This window comes from Propithecus coquereli, unplaced genomic scaffold (assembly GCF_000956105.1).
Source record: "Propithecus coquereli isolate 6110/MARCELLA unplaced genomic scaffold, Pcoq_1.0 Scaffold169, whole genome shotgun sequence".
NCBI lineage: Eukaryota > Metazoa > Chordata > Mammalia > Primates > Indriidae > Propithecus > Propithecus coquereli.
In genome coordinates this window covers 2599284-2622825 of record NW_012141524.1, presented here as the reverse complement: position 1 = coordinate 2622825, position 23542 = coordinate 2599284, and the positions used below count along the sequence as shown (strand labels likewise).

Here is a 23542-nt window from a genome sequence, read left to right as displayed (position 1 = left end):
ATTACTTAAAAATCAAAATAGTGCTTAAGTTTCAAGTAGAAATATGGAATGAAAGAAATGATAATTATTTATCAAGAATGGTAACTGTGTGTGGTAGATTTCTGCAGTGAGTTTTAAGAATTTCCTTGTTTGGACTTTTCTGTACTGTATTGCTTAAAGCACTTATACTGAACATAAAATACATTTTTAAAAAAGGTACATATCATTCTTTATTTCCATTCTCCTTTGTAACATTTACCTCAGGCAAATTTTATTTGATTAATGTCCATTGTAAGCTCCAAATGGGCAGAGACTGTGTGTGAATTTTTCCTTACCATTACATCTTCAATGCTTAATTCACTACCTGTATGTAATATATGCTCAAGCAGTATAAAATGAATGAATAAAAGAGTTCATATGAATTGAATATGGAGCTTGTATTAGTTTGAATAATGGCCTCCCAAAATATATCCGCATCTTAATCCTTGGAACCTGTGAATGTTACCTATTAGATGGCAAAAAAATTTCTGTTGTTTTAGGCTGCCAAGTTTGTGGAAATTTGTTAGAGCAGCCATAATAAGCAAACATAAAGTTAAAGCACAGAGGAATCAGACAAGATAATTTGAAGCTAAGTGTGAGGGAACAAACATACCAATCAGAAATAAAAGTATAAAAGAGTTTAGCGTAAAAAACAGGAGTTTGAATTTAGGCATGTTTTATTTTAGAAATTGGCAAGGATACTGGAAAAATATGGAGGCCTATGTACTTGTCTCCCTTCCTAGACTGTGGGCTCCTAAAGATTATACTTTTTTTTTTTGTAATTCTTGGTAGCTACTTATCATACAACCATTTAGTATATGTTGTTTGGGATAACAGATCCATTAAGACAATAAACTTTTTTGCTACAGACACTTGAAAGAATGCCTTACATTAGGTTTATGGATAATGAGGAAATTTTAAACATCCAGACTACATTTTATGCTGATTATAGTGGATAATCAAGAGTTGACTATTATCTAGTACTTACCATAGTACCTGGCTTTAGAAGAAGCTCAATAAACATTTTTAAATGAATGAATGAAACTAAAGAAGGAAGCATTACTAGCTGTTGTCCTTAAAAGTGATCTGGTTATTCCTTAAAAATTTAAATTTAGTAGACAACCCAGAAATTTCACTGCTAGGTATCCATACCCTCAAAATAAAAACATATGTCCACAAAAAGACTTTTACACAAATGTTCATAAGAGCATATTTCATAATAGCCCAAAAATAGAAAACTATCCAAATGTCCATCATATGTTAAATGAATATACAAAATGTGTTATATTCACACAATGGAATATTACACGCCATTAGAAAGGAAAGGACTATTGATACATGCTACAACATGGACGACCTTCAAAAACACTGTCCTACGTAAAAGAAACTAGGCACAGAAGACCACATATTGTAAGAATCAATTTATATGAAATGTTCAGAAAAGGCAAATCTATAGTGAAAAGTGGCAGGTAAGTGGTTTCCCAGGACAGGGGTGGACACAGGGATTGACAATAAAGGGGCATGAGCATTCTTTCTGGGGTGATGGAAATGTTGTAAAACTGGATGTGGGATGGTCGTGCAACTCTACAAATTTACTAAAAATCACTGAATTGTATGTTTAAAATGGGTGAATTTTTTGGTATATAAATTATATACCATTAAAGCTATTTTTTAAAAAATGTAATGTGCTTGAAAATATGACAATTACATAGGTAGAAAGTGCTTCTTACCAAATCATATCTTTAAAGCTATATAACTCCTGTGAAAATGGCATTGCCATTCTTAAGCAAAAGCTCATGGCAGCCATCTTGTTAAAAACGGAAATAATTTGTGATATTTACAGTGTGGGTGCTTGATGTAAGAGCTTCAAAAAAAATTTCATCCAGGTTTAGTAATACTCTAACTAACAATCATAAAAATGTGAAGGGACATTTGGTAGCCTTTTATAGACTTCATTTACAAGGCAGATGCTGCTCCTTAGAAGTGTTTGTAGCTTAATTCCATTTTTCTGTACAGTATGTACTTGTTTTGGGTAGGCTGAAAATGAAGATGAAAAAAGATGACTTTATTTAGCTATTTCTTTTCTTTTCTTTTTCTAGGAGAGTGAAGAAAAAAATTGATTTTAACCAATAGAGATAGCAGGCCAAAGTGATAGTCCTATGTGAGCTACTGAAGTACTCTGTATTACTTACTACTAAGAATAGCTAAAGTTAATTAAGTGCTTTCTCTGGGCTAAGAGCTCTGCCAACGCAATTACATATATCATCTTCTTTAATCCTCAGAACAATCCTATAGCACAGTTGACATTATTCCCATCTTACAAAGTAGAAAACTGAAGTTAGAGAGCAGGTAACTTGTCTGAAGGCGCAAGGCTGATAAACTATGACAGCCAGGACTTTATATAGAGATCAGACCCTACTATGCTATAACCATTACCGGGCCATAACTGTAGCCACAGAATTAGTATAAATTTGCTGTTTAAAATCAGGAAACTGATAAATGTTTTTAAACTGTTTTAAAGGAATTGAACATATCACACTGATAACTCCCAAATTTCTATCTTCAGTCTTGACTGCTCGTCTGAATAACAGACTTGTATATCAGCTTCTAACTTGAAATCTCCACTTGCATGTCTAAAAGATATCTCTAACTTAATACATCCACATGTAAATTTTTAAAGCTTTTGCTACCCAAGTATTCCCCATTTCTGTAAATGGCACCTTCATTTATCTACTTACTTAGGTCAAAAACGTCAAAATATATATCCTGACCACTTTTTATGATCTTCACTGCCACTGTCCCAGTCAAACCAGCTATGCTTGTCTGGATTATAGCAGTAGCTTTCCGCATTCATTAAAGTAGGTTCACTGCATGAAATGGATCAAAAAATGTGTGAGGCTCATGCAAGAGTACTAGGCAGGTGGATAGATCAGAAGGGCAGTCCTCTTTCATGGGGTCATTCAAGATCTGAAGCCAAAGGAGGCACTGTCACCTTTAACAAGTGCCTTCTATGTCTGCCCAGACAGAAGGAAAAAAGAAATGGGAGAATGCGAGTGAGACATTTTTATGGACCAAGCCTAGAAGTGGCCCACATGACCTCTCTTATGACATTTATTGTCTAAGATCCAGTCATGCAGCCACCCCAAATGAATGGCAATAGATGCTGGACAATATGGTCCAATTGTGTTCCCAAGAAAAAGAAAGAAATTTTGTCAAACAGCTGACAGTCTCTTCCATACCTCCTCATTCTAGAACTCTGGCTCTTCGATAATAATTCTGAAATTGGGGAAACAATTTCTCCTATAAAAGTGTTCTTGTTAAAACCAAGGATTGACCGTGGTAGGTAAAGAGGGGCAGTAGTGTCAGGATCATGTGTACTTTCAGAGGGGAAATCCTTTCTTGAAAGAAGCAGCCTTGAGAGGTGCCACCTAAAACAGAAATCTTATGCTAAGTCTGAGGAAAAGTGGCAATGACGTGATACTAACAGAGGTTTATTAGAGTGATATTTTCTAAAGAAGTACCTTAAGGCCTGGTTTCACTTCTATAACAGGGAAATGATTTCGGGGTCATGAAAACATGTACACTGAGTCATGGAGAGCTAATAATCGGTTAAAGGAAAGTTGCACATTTTTTTGGTGGGGAAAGAAATGACAACAAGAGTTCTTCACTAAGTCTCTGGGACTCAATCAATTATTTTTACATTAATAACTGTTTATAAGATGTGGGTGGAGGAAGGAGAATTTTAGTGATATTAGTTTTCAGTTGAAGAGACATAGTATTTTAGGAGATAAAGGTGGCAAGAGCACCTTTTTGTTTTTGTCTGTGTCCACAGAGAAAGTTACCAGAAGTGAAAGAACTGGTAAGAAGTGGTTTCAATGAAGGCAGTACAGTAATGAAGATAAAATAGGATTCTAGGCAATAAATCTTTTTCTCCTCTGTAAATATCCCCCTTCAACATAAAGGCTCTTTAAAGAAATAAGAAAACAAAGCTTTCAGAAGGGGCTTGATACATTATTTATGAACTTACCGAGTGAAAAAAACACCCACTCAGACATTTTAATAAAAACTTTCAACTAATGTATCTAATTTTATTGGTATTTAAAAAAGCCAATTATGAACTAGAAAGTTATTGTTTGTTAAACTGCTACCACAGCTTTCTGCAAATAGAATGTTTACAAACCACTTGGAATCACTTTTCCAAAGTTTCAGTTTCTGAAGGTCAAATAACTATGTAACTGCTTAATAAAGAAGCAAAGAAGTACCTCTAAATGTCTCTCAGCTCTGATGGGCTTATATTCTGCTCCTTAGGTGAGGTATTAGCAAAGCTTATTTATTTTCATTTCCAAGGCTTTTATTTGCTCATTCCCTTGTGGTAAAGCTGATTTCCATGATGATTCCCTTCTTAATTTTAATACCCTTTTTACTCATCATATAGACATAAGAATTTTCCATAAAATAATGAAATCCTTGCAAAGGAAATGAAGACAACTCAGAGAGTAAAGTAAACTAGCTCTTTTTTCAATTAATTGATCCACTGTCATGTGCATATAAGATTTTTTTAAACCTAGGAAAATAAGGTTAATTAACATAAAAAAGCCTCACTCATCTAGATGCTGAATTTTGTATTTTACCCATGCTGCCTTAAGTGCCTTGATTTCCCAGTAATGACCTAGTTCTCCTAATGAGGAACATTAACCCCTGGCTGTAGCTGTCCAGGACTTAATTGTCAACTCCGCTGAAATAGGGGAGTTTGCCGATCAGCAGGTATGCGGTATATTAACTCATGTCATTTCAACCCCTAATAAATAAATCTGTTGCTAAGGCAACAGGAAGATCAGCTCTATCAGTATTCTCCCCTCCCAGTAACCAGCTCCCCCCGCCAGGGCAACAAAGCAAGACTCTTTCACAAAAAAAAAAAAAAAAGGAAATTAACTACATGTAACCATAATTAGAAGTAACATCATTCCTCATCTTAGAATCATATCTAAATTAATAAAAAAGGACAGCAAAGAGAGAAATGCTTTTGACTAAGATCACGAGAAATTATTTCCCTTAACGGGAGATACACACTATGAGTATATATCTGAGTAAGAACAAATCTCAAACATTTCACCTCTTTGTGTTTCTGAATTTTCTCCTTCTTTTGTTTAACCAACAAATGATGCTAGCTCGAATAGTGCTGAAATAGCTAATTAGTTGCATAACCAATAAAGATGATACAAGGGGGAAAAAACCCTTACATAATTTATATTAGTTATTGCTATTCTACCTTGGAAATCTTTGGTGTGACTGAGTGAAAAAAAAAAAAGAAACAAACATAATATGGTCACTTAACCTTAGCCTGGGTAACCTAGAAGAGCCATAGGATCTCGTTCACTCGGGATATTAAATGAGAATTTAGAAAGTGATTTAAATGGATTGTTTTAAAATGATTTAACATCTGGATTATGGTGGAGGGGTAGGTGAAAAAATAATCTACAGGGATCTTCCCTTCTGGATTTATTTTTCAATGATAACTTAGAAATTCTGCTGGTTTTAATCAGTTTGAGCTTTTCTGCTCAAACACTACTATCCTTCTGTTAAAATAAATTATTTTAACAAACCCCTGAAGGATTTGTATTTACAATTCCTGTAAAGGTGTTTCATAAAAACAAACAAACCAAAAAACCATAGGTTTTGTAAAAGGAAGGCTGATCACATGACCACCTCCACCTGTCGTTTGGTAAATTGAATTCCTCTGTGTTTTCACTGTCATCTTTCCCAGGAAGAGAATACTTGTCCTCAAATGGACTTCTTGAGCATGTGATAGTCAATCACCAAATAGTCACCCTATAATGCATCATCATCATTAAGTAACATCGACTAAATACACCCATATGTCAGGTATTCTGTCTAGATCTGTTGGAAAAATCCCCCCAAACAAAAGAAAGTTTCTGTCTCTATCCTGGAGGACTTTAGGACCTAAAACAAATGACACCATATAAAGCAGGAAATGAGCAGGGCTTGGAGGCATGTGAAAAGCACAAAGTTCTGTTCCATGTTTATGTGGAGCACTGGACCCTTCGTGCATGGAAATTCATAGTCGGGGATTCACACGTCACTGCAGTTTAAATCAGGGAAGATGTCAGTGGAAGGCAGAGGATTTCAGGGCATCGCTAAAGAAATGTTATGGTAGCTACTATCACGGAAAGGTAGAAAACATCATACATTAAGAGCAACAGGGATGTTAGTACTGAAAAAGGGAGGAAAGAATGGGCTAATTAAAGAGAAGTTAGGTCAACTGGAATGGTGTGAAGAAAGGTTTAGTGACTAGAAAGGAGAAATATATTTAAACATACACATACTCATATACGTGATATAAAATATATAAAAACAAATAGATAATCTGTCTACCTAACCACCCGCCCATCCACCTATCCATTCATCTATCCATTCATCCATATCACCTAGCTTTCTACTTTCCAACTCACCTACCCCTGACCTGTGCTTGTAAGTAAAGTCCAGCATAAGAAATTGATCAAAAGAGTGATGACACAAGAACACAAGGGCAGACATGGGTCTTGAGCGGTTGAAGATGACTGTCATAAGCATACTACAATCAAACAGCACCATTTTCAACAATTAGTATGCTTATGAAATGAGTCCAGTTTAGCAAACTTTTTAACCATGTTAGGTAGGAAAGGGTAACAAGAGCTTTAGTTTATGATATTCTAGAGATAACAATACCAAGATAATAATGACTATAGGTGTGGAAGTTCTGTATGCTGACATGGTGCGTTAGAAAGTTAAAAACAACCCAAGAGGCAATGAGAAATGAAATGTTGATTCTGTATTTATTTTCTTCATATGTTCAATGGTTTGGAAAATAGTCACCATGGCACCTATAAATGGAATTTTGTAAATTATAAATGGGATTTGGACATGAATTTGGACATGAATTTCCTAGTATCTATTTTCCTACTACTTATTTAAAATCCTGGAATAGATTACTACAGATTCATCTGTAGTGCTATGATAGAGTACAAAATAAAACTATTAGGCACACAGTAATTTTAGCCAGGTATTTGATTTCATTTTTTTCAATGATTCTAGTAAAATTCTTTAGATAGCTTTTTGTTTTTAAAATGCCAGAGTTCATTTTAAATTCTTTGAGGACAAAAACAAACCAACCCACCAGCAAACAAAACTGCCCCCAAAAAACTTTAGGCAAAAAAATATAACTGAAGAAAACTTGTCATCCAATTAAGAATGACTATAAACAATTAGAATCTTATTATTCATGTGAGCTTTGACCGTCCAATTGATGAATAAACACAGAACTGGTTAGATGATCCCTTTCTAAGAGATATTGGCCATTATTCCTAGTAAATCTGAGAATTAGATACTTATAATACTTCTTATATTAAAGATTGTTTAATGGAAATGTGAAAATGGATAGTGCTATTGGAAAGCACCTATGGAATTATCTTTTTTAGAGACTGGAATAAGTAAGATGGATTGTCACAGGTCTGAGGAAGCTTTGGTGGCATGTGCTGAAAGGCAGATGGCCAGAGCACATGACCATCTTTTCCAGAACTGTTATTCTGTGAGGATCACTCTTCTCTTAGAAAAACAGATTTATACATAACACTAGAACAGAACAAAGGACGTTAGTGTCCAAAACCCAGCACTCTGCCTTTCTGTTCACATCCTGGCATGGCACCCAAAACTGACCTCCAAAAGTATTCTATTATAAGGTAATGACCAGTAAAACCTGAAAGATTTAAGATGGCCTATTTACCAAACTTTTCCTAAGTTATCTTAGTAATGAGAAAACCAAGATAAGTTTACTTTGGCCTGAAAAGCATATTATCCAATCATCCAAAACACATCTTTTCAGAAGGCAGTCATCAATTTTGTTTTCAAAGCTGTATTTTTAAACCTCAGAGAGTCAAAGAATGAAAAAGAGTGACTTATTTTACTACCAAGTAATAAAGCATAATTTTCCATTTTATATCAATCACTTACTTTCAGTTAGAAATCGCCAAAGTTTCTAAAAATATAGTATGTCAAATTCTTTCAATATTATGGCACATGTTTTACTTCAGTGATTTACCTAAGTATGTTTCAAAACTGTTTCTATTTCTGAATGATTGGTCTTTTTCCTTTCCAAATTCACACCCTTAATTATATCAACTTTGCATAAATCGATTTATCATTACAAAAATGCTGCAAATACCATACAACTCATAAAAAGTCATTCTACTTTAAGTGAAGAGCTTTGATAATTTCTCCGCATCCCAAGTGATAAGGTCACAGAACTTATAACTACAGCTACTCAAATAATTTCAAAGTCCTTAATATGCCTCACAGCCCACTCCTGCCTTATTTTTCCTAACCAGAATATACTTACTTCATAGGGGTTTAAGATCAGAACAGAATTTCTTATATCATAGATCTCTATCCTATGGCTTCCTAAACTACTTAACCCATATTGAGGGAAATCCTGTTTGGTCTGAGAGAGTTTTCTTATATAGGATAAACACGTTTGTTATCAAGTGCTAAGCCAAAAACTGTAATATATTAACATTCAGGGCAAGAAAATTTAGTCTATGAGAACTAAAAACAAGCCAATTCCAATGGCTGGTGGTAGTCATATTTTTATATATATCATTATCAGTTCCATTGGACAGTGGTTCTCACAGGATAGACTGTGAATTCCTGAGAGTATTCAAGGCCCGTTTAAGTTGCCTGCAAAGTCAAACTATTTTCATAAGGATCCTTAGATGTAATTTGCCTTTTTCACTGAGTTGACATATGCCCCAATAGTGCAAAAGCACTGATGGGTAAAACCACTGGTGCCTTAGCGGCAGCCATCAAGGGGTAAATTAAGGCAATGGCACCAAACTGAACCAGCAGGGATATTCTTCACCACTTACACTTGCAGTAAAAGAAAAAAAAGATAAAAAAAAGAAAAGAAAAACATGTCTGTTTTACTTAATGTCCTTGAGGAAGCAGTAAAAATTACTAATTTTAATAAATTTCATCTCTTTAATAGATATCTTTTAATATTCTATATATTAAAATGGGAAATATACACAAAGTACTTCTACTGCCTACCAAGGTACAATGGCTGTCTTGAGGAAAAGTATTCATATGATTGACTTGTGAGCTAAACAATTAATAGCTGTCTTTTTTAATGAAACACTGAGTTTACGTCAAAGAATAACTGGCAGACAAACCACGGTTAATCAGACTTGGCTATTTGGCACACGTTACCTCAAATATGAACCATGTGAACCTGTTACTTCAAGGAAAACAACTGATAGTATTTGTTGTAATGACAAATTCAAGCTTTTAAGTGAACATTAGAATTTTGGAAAAATTGTATTTATACTCTTAGCTTGACAGCTTCCCAATACTCGAAAATTTCTCTTATGAGATCAGTGGCAATATTAACAAATATATTTTTTTAATATTGAATAATGAATTGTGTCAACATTTGGAAGATCTACATAGCTCAGTGAACCTATATATTTTTCAAGACACCAATGCATGATATCACAACATCCATTCAAACTGCAAGTAATTAGAGCATAAAGAATTCATCGATGTGGTTTCAGATTCCACATCACCGCTAACCTTTAAGGAACTCCTACTTGTCAAGTTCTGACACAGTATCAAAGAAGAATACCCACAGTATTCTGAATAGGTCATTAAAACACTCCTTACTTTTCCAACTATATCTCTTTGTGAGGCAGGATTTTCTTCATAAACTTCTACCAAAACAACATATTGCAACAGATTAAATACTTAAGTATTTGAATATGAATCCAACTCGCTACTACTTAGACAGACATTATAGATTTAAAGAAATGTAAAGTAATGTTGCTCTTCTCATTAATCTTTTTTGTTTTGGAAAATACAGTTATTTTTTCATTTTTCATAAAAATACATTATTTATGTTACCATGTATTGGATTCTTTATTGTTATTTTAAAATAATGTAATGTAGATTTAAAAACTTTTTCCTCAGTTTTAGTTTTTAATACAGTAAAGTATTAGATAGGTATAATCCCAGTAAACAAGAGGTCTTTGGTATCCCAATAATTTTTTTTTTTTTGAGACGGAGGCTCACCGTGTTGCCCGGGCTACATCGAGTGCCGTGGTGTCATCCTAGCTCACAGCAACCTCAAACTCCTGGGCTCAAGCGATCCTTCTGCCTCAGCCTCCCGAGTAGCTGGGACTACAGGCATGCGCCACCATGCCCGGCTAATTTTTTCTATATATTTTTAGTTGGCCAATTAATTTCTTTCTATTTTTAGTAGAGACGGGGTCTCGCTCTTGCTCAGGCTGGTTTCGAACTCCTGAGCTCAAACAATCTGCCCGCCTCGGCCTCCCAGAGAGCTAGGATTACAGGCGTGAGCCACCGCGCCTGGCCGGCATCACAATAATTTTTAAGAGGGTGAAGTGGTCTTGAGATCAAAGAATTTGAGATTTGTGCTCTTGAGAGTGTGATCTTTCGACGCATTCTAAACTTGTTTTTATTTCTTGGCCCCCCCTCCCCACAGTGTATCTTTTGTGTCCATTATAATAAAGAGAATATTTACAAAAGGGTTGGAACCTGGCATATTATAATATTTATATAATATTTGGGAAGAAAATAGTTAAAAAAAGCAAGCATTGCCAATTGCAGTCTATTTTTTACAGGTCTTTCTCTATAAGTCATTTCTATTAACCGTGCTTTGCTATAGATGTTTATAACAAAACATTAAAGACTGAGTAGAAAGAAGAAAACAAATTACTCTGCAGAGAACCCAGAAACTCTGCTAAAATACTGTCAGTTATTTATCTACTGTCAGCAGAGGTTGCACACTATAATCCTTGACAAGCTCAGATTCAGAAAGAATGAGGAGAGGGGGCAAGCATTGCATTTAAGGGCCTGTTCTCATGCACAGACATTTTAACACAGATTTAAAGCCAGAATGTATCTTCTAGAAAATGTCACTTTTGATTTTGATACATATTCCAGCAAGTAGGCTCTACATTTGGTTGACTTAGTACGAGATATGTTAGAGGCTAACACTATATTTTAGACCATTCATGATCCCAGCGTGGAACTAACACAATGAGGTCAGCATCACTTCATTTTTAGAGTTGGCTACTGCAACTGCATGATTTCATGGGCATATTTTTTATGATAAGGAGGAGGGTTTTATTTTTGTTTTGTCAGGCAAGGTAATGACAGGGTCTAAGAACCCTATTGCCCTCTCCAGTGTTCATTTCTCCCGTATGTTGATAGGGGAAATAATCATCAATGCATTCTCCTGTCCTGAAATACCTTCTTTCTGGAAGACATACATGGCCAAGGTAAAAACTGCAACAGACTGAAAAGCTTCCTGCAGCCTACTCTAAAGAAAACCCCCCTCTGCCAGTAGGGAGTTAAAGTTGTTCTTAATACTGACAAGAACATGTGAAACACAAGGATGGGGGAAGAAGCTCAGCCTAAGAGGGTTGAATAAGAAACACAACCCTGGTCATTTCCAGGAGAAACCATAGTTTCCTTCAGAATACAATTCATATTGACTGGTCAATTATATGATTTCCACCCATATGATCAGGGGTCTAAATAAATGTGTGCTTGTAGCTGGGGATGTTTGATGAATGCTGAACCAGAATCTTAATTTTCTAATTCATATTCACCAATTAAAAATAAACTGTATTTTTATGAGCAAATTTACATAAATCAGATGATAAAGCATCTACCAGTAAAGGGTAGGAGTTCAGCTCACAATATTTGCATAAATTCTCCTAAAGAAAATATAGGCGTTTTAGATTTTCATTGAAGAGTCTTGCTGCGTTGGAACTCTAATGGGCTTAGAACAGTAAATTTTGAAGAAACTGATTGCTACCCCTGTAGCTAGTAAATGTCTGCCTAGACCCAGTGGCATTTGAAAAAAGTGTTTTATCATAAAATTATCCCAGCAGAGTCCATTCTGCAAGATAACATCATCATCATCATCATCAGTACTCCATGCAGGACCCAACAGCTCTGGCACAATATTGCCAGTCATTTATCTGTTGTCAGCACAGGTTACACACTGTAATCCTTGACTGCCTCGGAATTAGAATGTCTTTGATGTCCCCACAAGAGTTTTTTGCCCGAAGGCTTTACCAATGCTCGGCGGCTCAGTGTTTATTCCTCGTAATCTTCCTCTCATCTCCAGGCTAGCAGTGACAGATGGTTATGGGCACACAATAGTATTAAGAGTTTGATATTTTTTTTTATGCTGTGCTCTCTGTACAACAAATAGCTATCAGACGCGGGCCAGAGAGCTGACATGGCTCGCTTAGGTAATGGCAAACAAACAGCTCGGGTTGATGCTTTCTGTCATTTCCCCTCCTAACCCTGCTTGTTTTCATTGTATACTCTCAAAGGTAAACTATATTAACCTTATAGACTGTTATTAAAAAGATATATCTATATGAGCATAAAGTGCTTTTCTTTTCTCTTTTTCTTACTCTTTTGATTATGAAAGTAATACTGCTGACATATTGAACAAATATCGAATGTCAACATAAATTTTTAGTGTGTGATAATATCCCCCTTCATATAGCTGTGTGTCAGGCGGGAACTCGCGGATGATGCATAGCAGTAAATAACCCAAACAAAATTAGTTCTCTTGTCAGCTTCTACCTTGTATGTCCCCAGGCATCAGTAAAATTGACTGCACGCTAGATTTTCAAAATTAGCCCTAATGTTAGCTATGTGTCTGGCAACCTCCAAGTTTCCAGTGTTCTACTATATTACCCGTAAGGATGAATGCGTTACTTTTATATTTTGGCATTTACTCTTGCTGATGCGGCTTTTTTCCCTTTTCTCCAAATTAAAAATAATTTAGCTTTAACAATAAGAATGTGCACAAACATAATGCTGCATCTCTTTAAGCAACTAACTTTAGGCAATTAAATTAAATTAAAGCAAAAATATACAAAGGAAGAGAGGGAATTATTCAATTTAATATTGTTAATTTTATTAACATAGCTGTCTTATTTTGTGCAAAGTACTGAATAACATGGTTCTCACTCTTTCTTCCATATTGCTGTTTTGTAATAGCAGTCTGCAAATTATTTAACATTTTTTATGATAACCCAGAACTAAACTTTTTAGAACTGATTTTCTTGCAATAAATATTACTTTAGAGACTACCAAAGGTCAGCAGAATAAAAGGAAAGGCTTTTCGGGAGGGAGTAAATGATGACATCTAGTTTACCTTGAAGCAGGTTAATCTCATCCAGAGCCACTGCATTTTAAAATAACATGAAGGAATACTAAACTTTGTCACATTCTAAGTAAAATATGATTTAAAAATAAATGTTACTCCCTTAGAAAGGCTCTGCTGGAAGTGTGAAGTTGAACAAACAAATCCAAAAACATATTCCACATCAACTTTCAATCCCTAAATTTTACGTTCATACATTTAGAATCAAAGATGAAAATCCCTTTAGGTACCAGATGCTGCAGATCAACTGGGAGGGCTTCTGGAGTTCTAATGTGCTGGAAGTCAAATCCTCGGCAAAGGCGCTTTGCCCAGCCGGTGTAGTGTGCTCATTACTTCACCTGCAAACAGTTGCTCTCAGAGAATTGGACCTAATGATCAGCCCAGCATCTCTGCAATAAAGAGACCATAATCTGTGGGGGAAGCGAACTCTAATCAGGCCACATGCAGATTAAACTAACTGGGAGGAATAAAAACTAGATTAAAATGTTCATGCCTAATACCAGAAGATTATCAGGACATTTTACCTCTTTAAATCCTAATTTATAGGAGCCAGGGTTAAGTTTACGAGTTTATATTTGGTGGGACTACACACCACAGTTGATTTTCCTCTGTTTAGAAAAGATGCAGCTAGATAGAAAGTATTTTGCTTAGCACAATACAGAGGCATTGGGGTGAGGGGAAACAGTTTCAAATGTACTCATATGCATTATGATAAGCGAAATAAAGGCACCCAGTTGAAACTGGTTAAAGTAGTAAATAATGGAAATTGTTCTTATTTTAATAGTAATACTGCTTTATCAATGTGCATATATGAAACAGTTTTGTGATGATCGTTCGTGTATATAAAATACATATAAAATGGAATCCTATTCTTGTATCTTGAAACTTGAACAAGATTCGATTTTCTAGAAGTGCTTAGCTATTGTTAATTGAGCAAATCACTGCAAATAATTATCTGTAATTCAAATTTAATCTAAGCACACAACCATTCATGTAGAGATATTGAGTTGTACCACCTTGGCACCACATTAGTAGTACTACCACGTTAACGTAATCTTTTTTCTAAAGGTATAGCAACACCAAATTAATAAGTCAATCATCAGAATATATTTTCTATTAGCAGTTCTACAACTTTTACTAAACTGGCATGTCTTGACTTACCACCTGTGAGGCCAGACAATGTGTAGTGGTCTTTGGTGATCATCAACTCCATCCAAAATGTCACATGGATTAAGAGTCAGATCTTGTTTATTTTCCCCATGATGAGAGCTTGAATTATCTGATGAGTTGGACTTTTTCAAGTCTGACTCCTGCATTAATGAATTACCCAGATTGCCTTGTTGTGCAGTATCAGGGCCAGAGTGTGCACTGTACTCTGAATTAAAATCCTGCAATAAATTCCCGGAATCTCTCTGCTCTGGTTGAAACGGAAGGTCCATGGGTAAAGCAGCACCACCATTTCTTTTAAGGCTGAGCATCTTCTTTAAATGGGTTGTTTTGTGCTTGGGCATGAATCTGTTACAAAAAGGGAATGCAATATACTTTTAGTGGAAAAAAATATGCAAAATTTGTCCTTTACCTTCCTGCAAGGACATAATGATTATATATAAAACTGAGAAAAAAATAAAGATGTTATAACAAAAATTCTAGGAAAAGTACAAAAAGTAGTGGCCACTAAGAGAAAGTTCAAAAGTTTGAAATCAGACCAGGCTGTTTTTGCATGGTTTCTGAAGAGTTTCTGTGGCTATAAAACCTGCACTGCAAATACCATAAAACATAAGATTAGAGAGATGCTTTCTCACTCTTCCCTCACTCATTTTGTGTTTTCCAATCACCAAATAGCTCAGTGCTTATTTTCAAGCCATACTTGTTCATTAACCTACAAAAATGTTTGCAACTTCCTTGAATAACACTTGCCATTTCTGCTCAGGACTGCTCTGTATTCCTGGGCACCTGCATATACTTTTTATTAAATTGACCTCATTAATGTTTCCTAAAGTATATTTTAATATTTTTTCATTATCATTTCTCCCTTACATTCCTATACTTTATCAGAGTTTAAGATCTGATACTTATTGATAGAGAATCTAAATAAAATGAAATTTTAAAAAATTTTAATATAACTTAAAACCTGTGAGCCATATGTACAAATAGAGGATCTATCCTCAAGGAACTCACATCTTTTGGGGAGCAAACCACAGTGCTTAGAATAGAGTGGGAGACACACATGTGAATGGCCAACTAACCTATGTTGGAACATACCATGCACACAATGGACACTCCAGTTTTTTAAACTGAGGTGAGCAAGAGATTAATTCTGACTTGGGGATCAGTAAAGGCTTAAAGAGGGTTTTAGGTGAAGCATTTTTCAAGGCAGGGAAGGGAAGTTCTGGAGCGAGAGAACAGTGTGATTAAGGAAAAAGGGGTGTGAAGGAACAGACACTCTTCGGGGAATAACATACAACCTGAAGGGGCTGATGCAGGTCTGGGACGTGAGGTCTGGAGGGGTAAACTGGGCCAGATGATTAACAGAGTGGTTGCTGAGTTCCTGAGGCCCATCCAGAGACTTGGGTTCTCCTCTGAATTGTCGAGCAAGTAACGAATAGAGAATACAGGCACTTAGGAGGTCGGGGGGAAGGAAAAACCACGGAAGGAGAGCAAAAAGGAGTATCTGAGAGAGTAGAAAGAAAATCCGAGAAAGTAATATGATACCATTGAAATGAATCAATAGCCCTCAAGGAATGTGTAAAACGGGAATCAAGAACCCTGAAAGAATGTGTAGAAAGGGGCGTAAAACACTGCAGAGGTTTGCCACAGCAGCAGAAACAAGAAGCTTTTGGCCTTGTCACACCATGGTCACTGCCACTTGGGTGAGCAGTCCCTGTGGAAGCAAAAACCAGACTGCAGGAAGTTAGTGTGTCAAAGTCAGAGAAAGTGGCAGAAAGAAGGAGATAGAAGAGGAGAAGGGTGAGGAAGGGAAGGCTGGATTTTTTTAAATGGGGGACGTGGACACAGGATAATTCACTTGGGGACACTTGCAAGCAGGCTCCTGAAGTAATGGAAAAGTCTCACAAGATGGAAGTAGAAAAACAATATAACATGTGTGATACTAGCAGGATTCTTGGCTTGGGGGGGAAGTAGGGCCTTGTAAAAGAAAATGCACCTAGCTTTCTTGCAGAGCTGAGGCAAGAAGGAGAGAAAAATGAAGCTAAAACCCCCAAAAAACGAACCAGTTTTAGGTGGCAGGTGTGGAATCTAAGGACTCGTGTCACCGAAGTGCTAGGCCAGGTCATCTATTTCAGGTGAGGTGAGTAAAGGTGGAGAAGGGGTTTATAAGTGAGCTGAGGGACCACAACCATCACTGCAGAGACAGGGAGAGGGCACAGTTAGGGCTGAGGGCAGGGGCCGGAACAACACTAGGAACAGTGGGTCCACGGGAGCTTGAAACGAAGTCTTTGGCTGTAGCACCCTATGTATATTCCAGAATCAGAAAGCTTGTTTGGGGGCGGGGTGAGGGGAGCTTCTGCGTTTGTTTCAATAAAGCCCTTTAAATGTCTATTCTGATTTCAAATACCTTGAGAAAAATCAACTGAATATGTAAGAACCCTCCAAGTAATAAATAGATGATTGTATAAAGAGATAAAACACAAAGAACAGTACTAGTCCCTTAAGTATACCCTAATTAAATAACAAATTTAGTCCTTACTTTAAAATTGAAAGAAACCTGGGCATTTACAGATGGTAGTTTCAGACCTCATAGGTCCAAAATTATTAGGGGGATGAACCAACATTCTCCTGAAACAAATTCAAAATATTGAGGAGATACCGAGTATCTAAAACACAACAACAGCAAAAATTCCCATCGATTGTGACAAAAGGTAAAAAAAAAAAAAATGACTATGGTAGTATCTTCAACTTCTCCTAAACAAATGGAACAAATGGTAAGAGAAGAAACATCTGTACATATTTAGAAAACAAGTGAAGTAACCTATTTGTTTGTGTCGGATAAAGAATGCCAGGCAAGCTTAAAAGGGATTTTAACAGAATTACGAACTTAGTGCACGAAGGATTCACAATAAAAAAAAAAATCAATGGGCATTGAAACAACATATCTTCATTTTAGAAAACAGTATCACGACCCATCTTACTCATAAAGTCCATTTATATTGGCCAGCATGTGAGCAAAACTGCAAATTAAAAGAGACAGGAGATTGGCTAAAGGGTTGTAAACAATGGGAATTGGTAACTGACAAGGAATTTAGCTGTGGGCAAGGTGCTAGGCTTGCTTTTATTCCACACGTTTCCTACATGTTCTCAAGGAAGAACAGAATCCCATGTTAACGTAGGTCGCGGATGGCTGACTTGATAGGTGGTAGTGAATAAGGACAGGGCATGCAAAGATGCAGACTATAAAGAGGGACAGTAACCAAAACAGCTTACAAATCTCACGAAATCGAAAAAAATCAAAATAAACCTTGAATGCAAGCAGGACACAGGGAAAAAGACTTTTAGACCACCCTGAGTTTGACAAGATGAGCAAGTGCTGATTTGACCCAGCAAACCGATGCCACTTAGTTCAGGATCCTGTTGTGCAGGGAAGGAAGACACTAGGTCTGCCGGGATAGAATATTGTGCAAATGCTGATTTCATCTAGGGCACCTAAGAACTGTGTATGTTCGAAAATTAGAGGGTTCTTAGAAGAGCAATAATCATGATTAAGGCAATGGAAGAATTGATTTATGAGGACAGATTAAAGGAGCTAAATATGAATAGCCTGGTTAAGTGACAACTAGAGGGGTACATAACAGGAGTCTCTAAGGAAAAAGAATAATTATTTAGCCTGGTACAAGGGGGTATAACTAGGAGTAATGAGATGAAATTAAGAATGGGAAAATTTAAGCTGAATTTCAAGAAAAACTCCCTGATGGTGTAATTTATTAGCTCATGGAATAAATCCCCTATGGAAATGCTACAGCTAGGGAAACTGAATAATAGAACCGGACAAAACACCAGTTTTGTCCAGATAGATAACAACCCGGTACTTGAAAGAAGGTGGCTACGAGCTATGTTTTCCTTGTTTATAACATCTTTTCATATTTTTCTTTACTAGTCTATTTATTACAGTGATTGTCACCAAAAGAAATGTTTAGGCAATTAGCTGAATCTAACAGGATACTTCCGTTAGTTGGGGAAAGTTAAAAACACTTTGGTTTTCATATACTTTGCAGCAAGAATGAAAGCAGAAGCTGAAAAACTTTTTTACTATTTCATTTCAATAGAGCTGGTCTTGAAGCAAGTTGGACAAATGTATCAATATTTCTAAAAACAAACCAAACCAAACCTCATCAGCCATCCCACACAGAGTCTACTCTGATTCTCTGTGCCAGGAAACTCATATTTTCACAGATACGTTTAATATAAACAATTTATTGCCATAATAGAAATCAAAAAACTTTATTTCAGCTTTTCTCAATGTAGCTCTATGGTCAATTACTTCACATCAATACCAAGATCAAATAGGCATAATACTAACAAGCAGTTTGCTTAATAATAGTCACCACACTAATTAACCCATCCAGAACATTCTTAATCAGACATTATTTATAATATACAGTTAAGAGAAGGCTGGCAATAAACTGTTCTATGAAAAAAAAGAAAATAATACCTTATTGCTGGGGTGAAAACTGGCTTTTCTATAGAACTGGACAGAATGTTTGTGTTCTGGCATTAACTCAATGAAGTGTCTATGCAAATAGGCACATGTCTGAACACTTCCTTTCTCTTCCCCAGCTCCAACTCTAGTCGAGGTGCTAATGAGAAGAGAAAAGGTCCTGAGGTAAGGAGTGAAAGAGAGAAACGAAAGAGTCAGAAGAAAAACAGTGAGTTGCCTTTTAGAGCACACATCAGGTTTGCCATTTATTAATAATAACCTCTTTCATTTTTGATAAAGAAATGCTACTGCCCATCTTACTCACAGAACGTCTCTCTCTGTTTCCGAATCTCTCAGAGCCTCCATCAGAACCTGTTTCTACTTTTAGAAATATTCTGATTTTTACTGTAATCATTTCTAAACTGTTATCAGCCTTGGGACCCCTGAATTCAACTTTTTTCCAACTGACAGTCAATATGTGAAACAGAAACACAGCCTCCCTCCTGCCGTCTCTCCTCTCAAACTCCCTTCCTCCCAACCTCTGTTCCCCAACATGGTTTCAGAGGCGCTGCCAAAACCTCCACTACTATGTTGGGCGACGTTTAAAGACACGAACGGAACAAGTATTCTCTAGACCTAAATTTACATCCCTCCTGCCCTCTGCACATCCAAAAACATAATCTAGAGCTGTATCTACAGGAATGGCCAAACACCTTATCAGATATTTGGCTGTTGACGTTTTTTCCTTCTGTCATCCATATCAGCCTTGAACCGTATCTTCTGTCACATTTTTCACAGGTTCTCCTGATTTCTTTCAGAATCCCTTTTGTCTGCTGATATGTCCCATTGGTATACGGCCTCTGGTTTGATCTGCCAAATGTCAGATCAGTAAGGAAAAAACTAGAGTTGAGAGATGTTTTTAATTACATCAAGACTAATGGTAGGTAAAAGAAATGCTCTAGGCACCTTAGCTTATTTCTACTAAAGCCGAAAGGCCACAGTACGTGCAGCTGACTCACAGAGGCAGTCAAGAGGAAGGCAGTAAGGTTAACGCAAGGCAACTTAGGACATTCATGTTGATTCATGTGCTATTGAAGAGAATGTCATAGCTGAAATCTATGTCATGGTGGAATCCACTGCTCACAACTGTCTTTTGAGAGATTTTAATAAAAAGTACTTAATATAGTATATGTAGAAGCTCATAAATAAATGCCCAAGGATAAAAGTCCACAAGACAGAGATTATCAATAGTCTTGCTTCTCAAAACACATTTGGAAGACAGCAGGTAAAAAAAAAAAAATGGTGCAAGTTAGTGGACGATCGAAGAGAAAGAGAGTGTAATGGATCAAAGATGATTTTAAACCAGAGCCAATGAAGAGCGAGAAGAGCATTAGCGCTGGAGTAGGGAACTGGCCTGCATGTGGGGCAGGCAAGGAGAGGGGTTGTTAATGAAGCTCAGCATGTTTCTGTACAGCTTGGGTTTGGGGGAGGGAGGAGTGATATCCCCCCAGTGTTGTGGCCTTTGGGCTGGTGCTCACAGTGTGTTTTGTGCAACGCTAATTCCATGGGACACATGTAGGTGTTACACCAGAAAAGGTTTTATGAGAAAACAAATTTGGGAAATGCTGAGTTAAATAAAGCGAAACATTCCTTCACTATAGAACTTCCCAAAGTACATGTTACTGTATGCTATAAATATGCTCATTCTTTCACTGTTTTGTTCATTCAATAAATATCTACTGAGCACCTATTAAATGATGAAGATACGTTTATTGTTTGCCAAACTTAATGCTCAAAAAGTAAGAAACCTGTACTCCGCACCCCCCCTTCCCCTGCAAGAGGCACCTTAAGAATTAGTGGTCAACAAAGGATACCCTGGGAAATACTACTTGAGACCCTAGGATGTACACAGCCAGAGTCTGAAAAGCATGGGACAGCCAGATGGGTGGTGGCATATTTTGTACAGTAGAGATGACAGAAGGAATGGGAAAATGCATTCATGTGAGAAAATGATGAAACCCAAACCAGAGGCCATATACCAATGTGACATATCAGCAGACAAAAAGGGATTCTGAAAGAAATCAGGAGAACCTGTGAAAAATGTGACAGAAGATATGGTTCAAGGCTGATATGGATGACAGCAGAAAAAAATATCAACCGTTTTTATCAAAGTGATTTCTGTGGATTCCTGGATAGAGACCAAATTGAGGAGAAAGGAAACAGGAATCAAACATAAATAACTTTTCCAAAACTAACTGGGAAGACACATTCAGGCAGTTCAGTGATCTAAGGCCTTGGGTGATTTATAACAGAAACTGTTCATTGTTACCAAACAATGTGTTGGAAATTAATTACAAAATTAACATTTTTAGAATTTAGCCACATAAGCAAATATCAAAGATAATTAAAAAATCATGCTAGTCCACATGTGTCCAATATATCACTTACATGGTGAGCAGATTGGTATAAACCTATAAAGTATAAAAGTAAAAATCATTATATAGCATTTTCATGCATATATATATATATATATATACACACACACCTCTTATGCCTCCTTGCCACACTATCTCTACTTAATAAGGAAATCACAAGCAAGGAAATTCATCATAATTTAAAACTAGATGTTTAGAGATCACAACATTAAACAGAAGGACAGACTTATGCTTGGCTGGTCAGCTGTGGCATGGCTGCATGCTCTTCTTTACTGGTGAGGGCTAAGAGCAAATATTCATAAAATAGGTGGCACATGTCTATGAACAATGTTTCAGTAAGAAACTCCTGGCAGAACATTACTTGAATAAGCTCGATTCGCAGATGAGCCAATCACCATCCACCTGCACACAGCACAAATGCTTTGGGGAACAACCTTCTAACACCACTGTGTCTGGTGAGGCCATGTTGTCTAGATGTTCAGGGTTTGGTGCCTGACACAAATTTTGCCTCCCACGGTACAGACTTTTAAAGCCAATATGAAATACTGACAGCAGTTTGTGGAGGTTACTGGGCAAGAGTGTCTTATTTGCACTATGAAGAAATTTGTGACAAGATAGGAAAACAGGATCCATAGAAACTAGCTACAGTTAAAATTAACAAGTGAACCCTACTTAATGGCCTGAGAAATACATGATGAAACTGAAAGAAAATTTGTGGTTATCAGACTAGCCTCATTAGCTATGTCTGGTCCCAGAGATGGGACACTTGGTGAAGACAGCATCTTTCATTGAAAAGAGAAGCTTTCATTGTCAAAGGGAGAAGCTTTGGCTTCCTCTCCTCTACTTTAAAAGGTATGTCATTTCCTGATGTCTGTTTTCTAAATAGCTGGAATATATGGGATGTCATAAGGAAAAGATGGTTCTGTTCCCATGAGCCAATTTCTTTTTGTTTTTATTTTCTACCACCATTTCTAAGAGTCATTTCTGAAACTCAAACACATCCCAGGTAACCTCATTTATACCACTTGCTTATATGACCTCTTCTGGCAACACAGTTTATGTGATTAGTATTATTTAACTTAAATAATTATGCCTCAATTCCCCATTCCCCATTCTCTCTTAATTTCAAAGTGTTTTAGATTGTATACATTGCTAATTTAACTGCCTACTAGTATGAGCAGTTTGTCTTATTCAATTTTATAAAATCCCTTTAGGATATATTCCTCCCACACAGAAAATTTAAGGTCCTTATGAATGTATGAGAATAAGAAAAGCTACCTTGCATGTTGCCAGAACAAATGTTTATCAAACCCAGAGCCATCCTTGCTAACATATGTACACTCACTTCTCACGATCCCCACTCCCCCCCAGAAAGAGCTCTCTAAGAACAACAAACTCTCTCGTTTACACAAGGTTTACTCTAGTAATTCAACACAGTTTGGCAAAGCTGTAAGCTAAACTGCAAACAGGGAATCTTTATTTTCCTACCTCCACTTTTAAGCATTCTCCACCCACTGGTGGTCAATTCCCTAAGGTCTTTATGCTATTTTCTGATTGCCATCATGGGTCTCCTTGCAGCTTATCCTGAAACCAAGTGCCACTCTGGATCCACCTTTGAATTATGCTGGGCTCTCTGTTACTGGTCTTGTCGGAAACTAATCTTAAATTACCACAATGCATTAATCACCTTCTGTGTCCATGCACCCCACCTTTCAAAAGTGGCAATACGTTAATTCAAGAAAAATAATCACAAATGGGATATGTTCAGGCACCACAGTAAGTCTGTGAGGAAGATTATTTTGGGGGGCAGGTAAAGCAATCTCTGTGAAGCATCTCAAGTTACTCCACTCAAGCAACAGGTATGTCTAAGGGGAGAGAATTCTGGCTGTGTCAATACACAGGACTCCACTGTCACTTCCTGTATTTTTGAGTTTATTCAAATTAGTTTCTCTCAACCTCAGTTTTCTAATCTGTAAAATGGGATAGTAATATCTTTTGAAAATTTCTTGAGAGCATTAAACGAGAGAACATGTGTTGGGCATAACATGTAGCAGGAGCTGAGTAAATCTAAGTAAACTTTCCATTCCCTACTCCTCCATGCAATATTCATACTTACGGGGTTATTCCTAAAGCCACCTTGGGTAAAACCACATTCCCTAGTCAGTCAGTGAATGAGTC

At 36.7% G+C, this 23542-nt stretch overlaps 1 protein-coding gene across 4 annotated transcripts in view; it reads right to left on the bottom strand.

The window, feature by feature from the left end:
• GTDC1 (glycosyltransferase-like domain containing 1) overlaps window positions 1-23542 on the bottom strand; it is a 269887-nt gene that overhangs the window by 44648 nt on the left and 201697 nt on the right. For 3 of the 4 annotated variants that reach the window (XM_012641743.1, XM_012641745.1, XM_012641744.1), the window contains one exon: window positions 14441-14794. In XM_012641743.1, coding sequence (XP_012497197.1) covers window positions 14441-14794 — 354 coding nt within the window. Of the gene's footprint in view, window positions 1-13006; window positions 14795-23542 lie in introns of those variants that run through there. The other variant, XM_012641746.1, reaches the window with a different exon arrangement.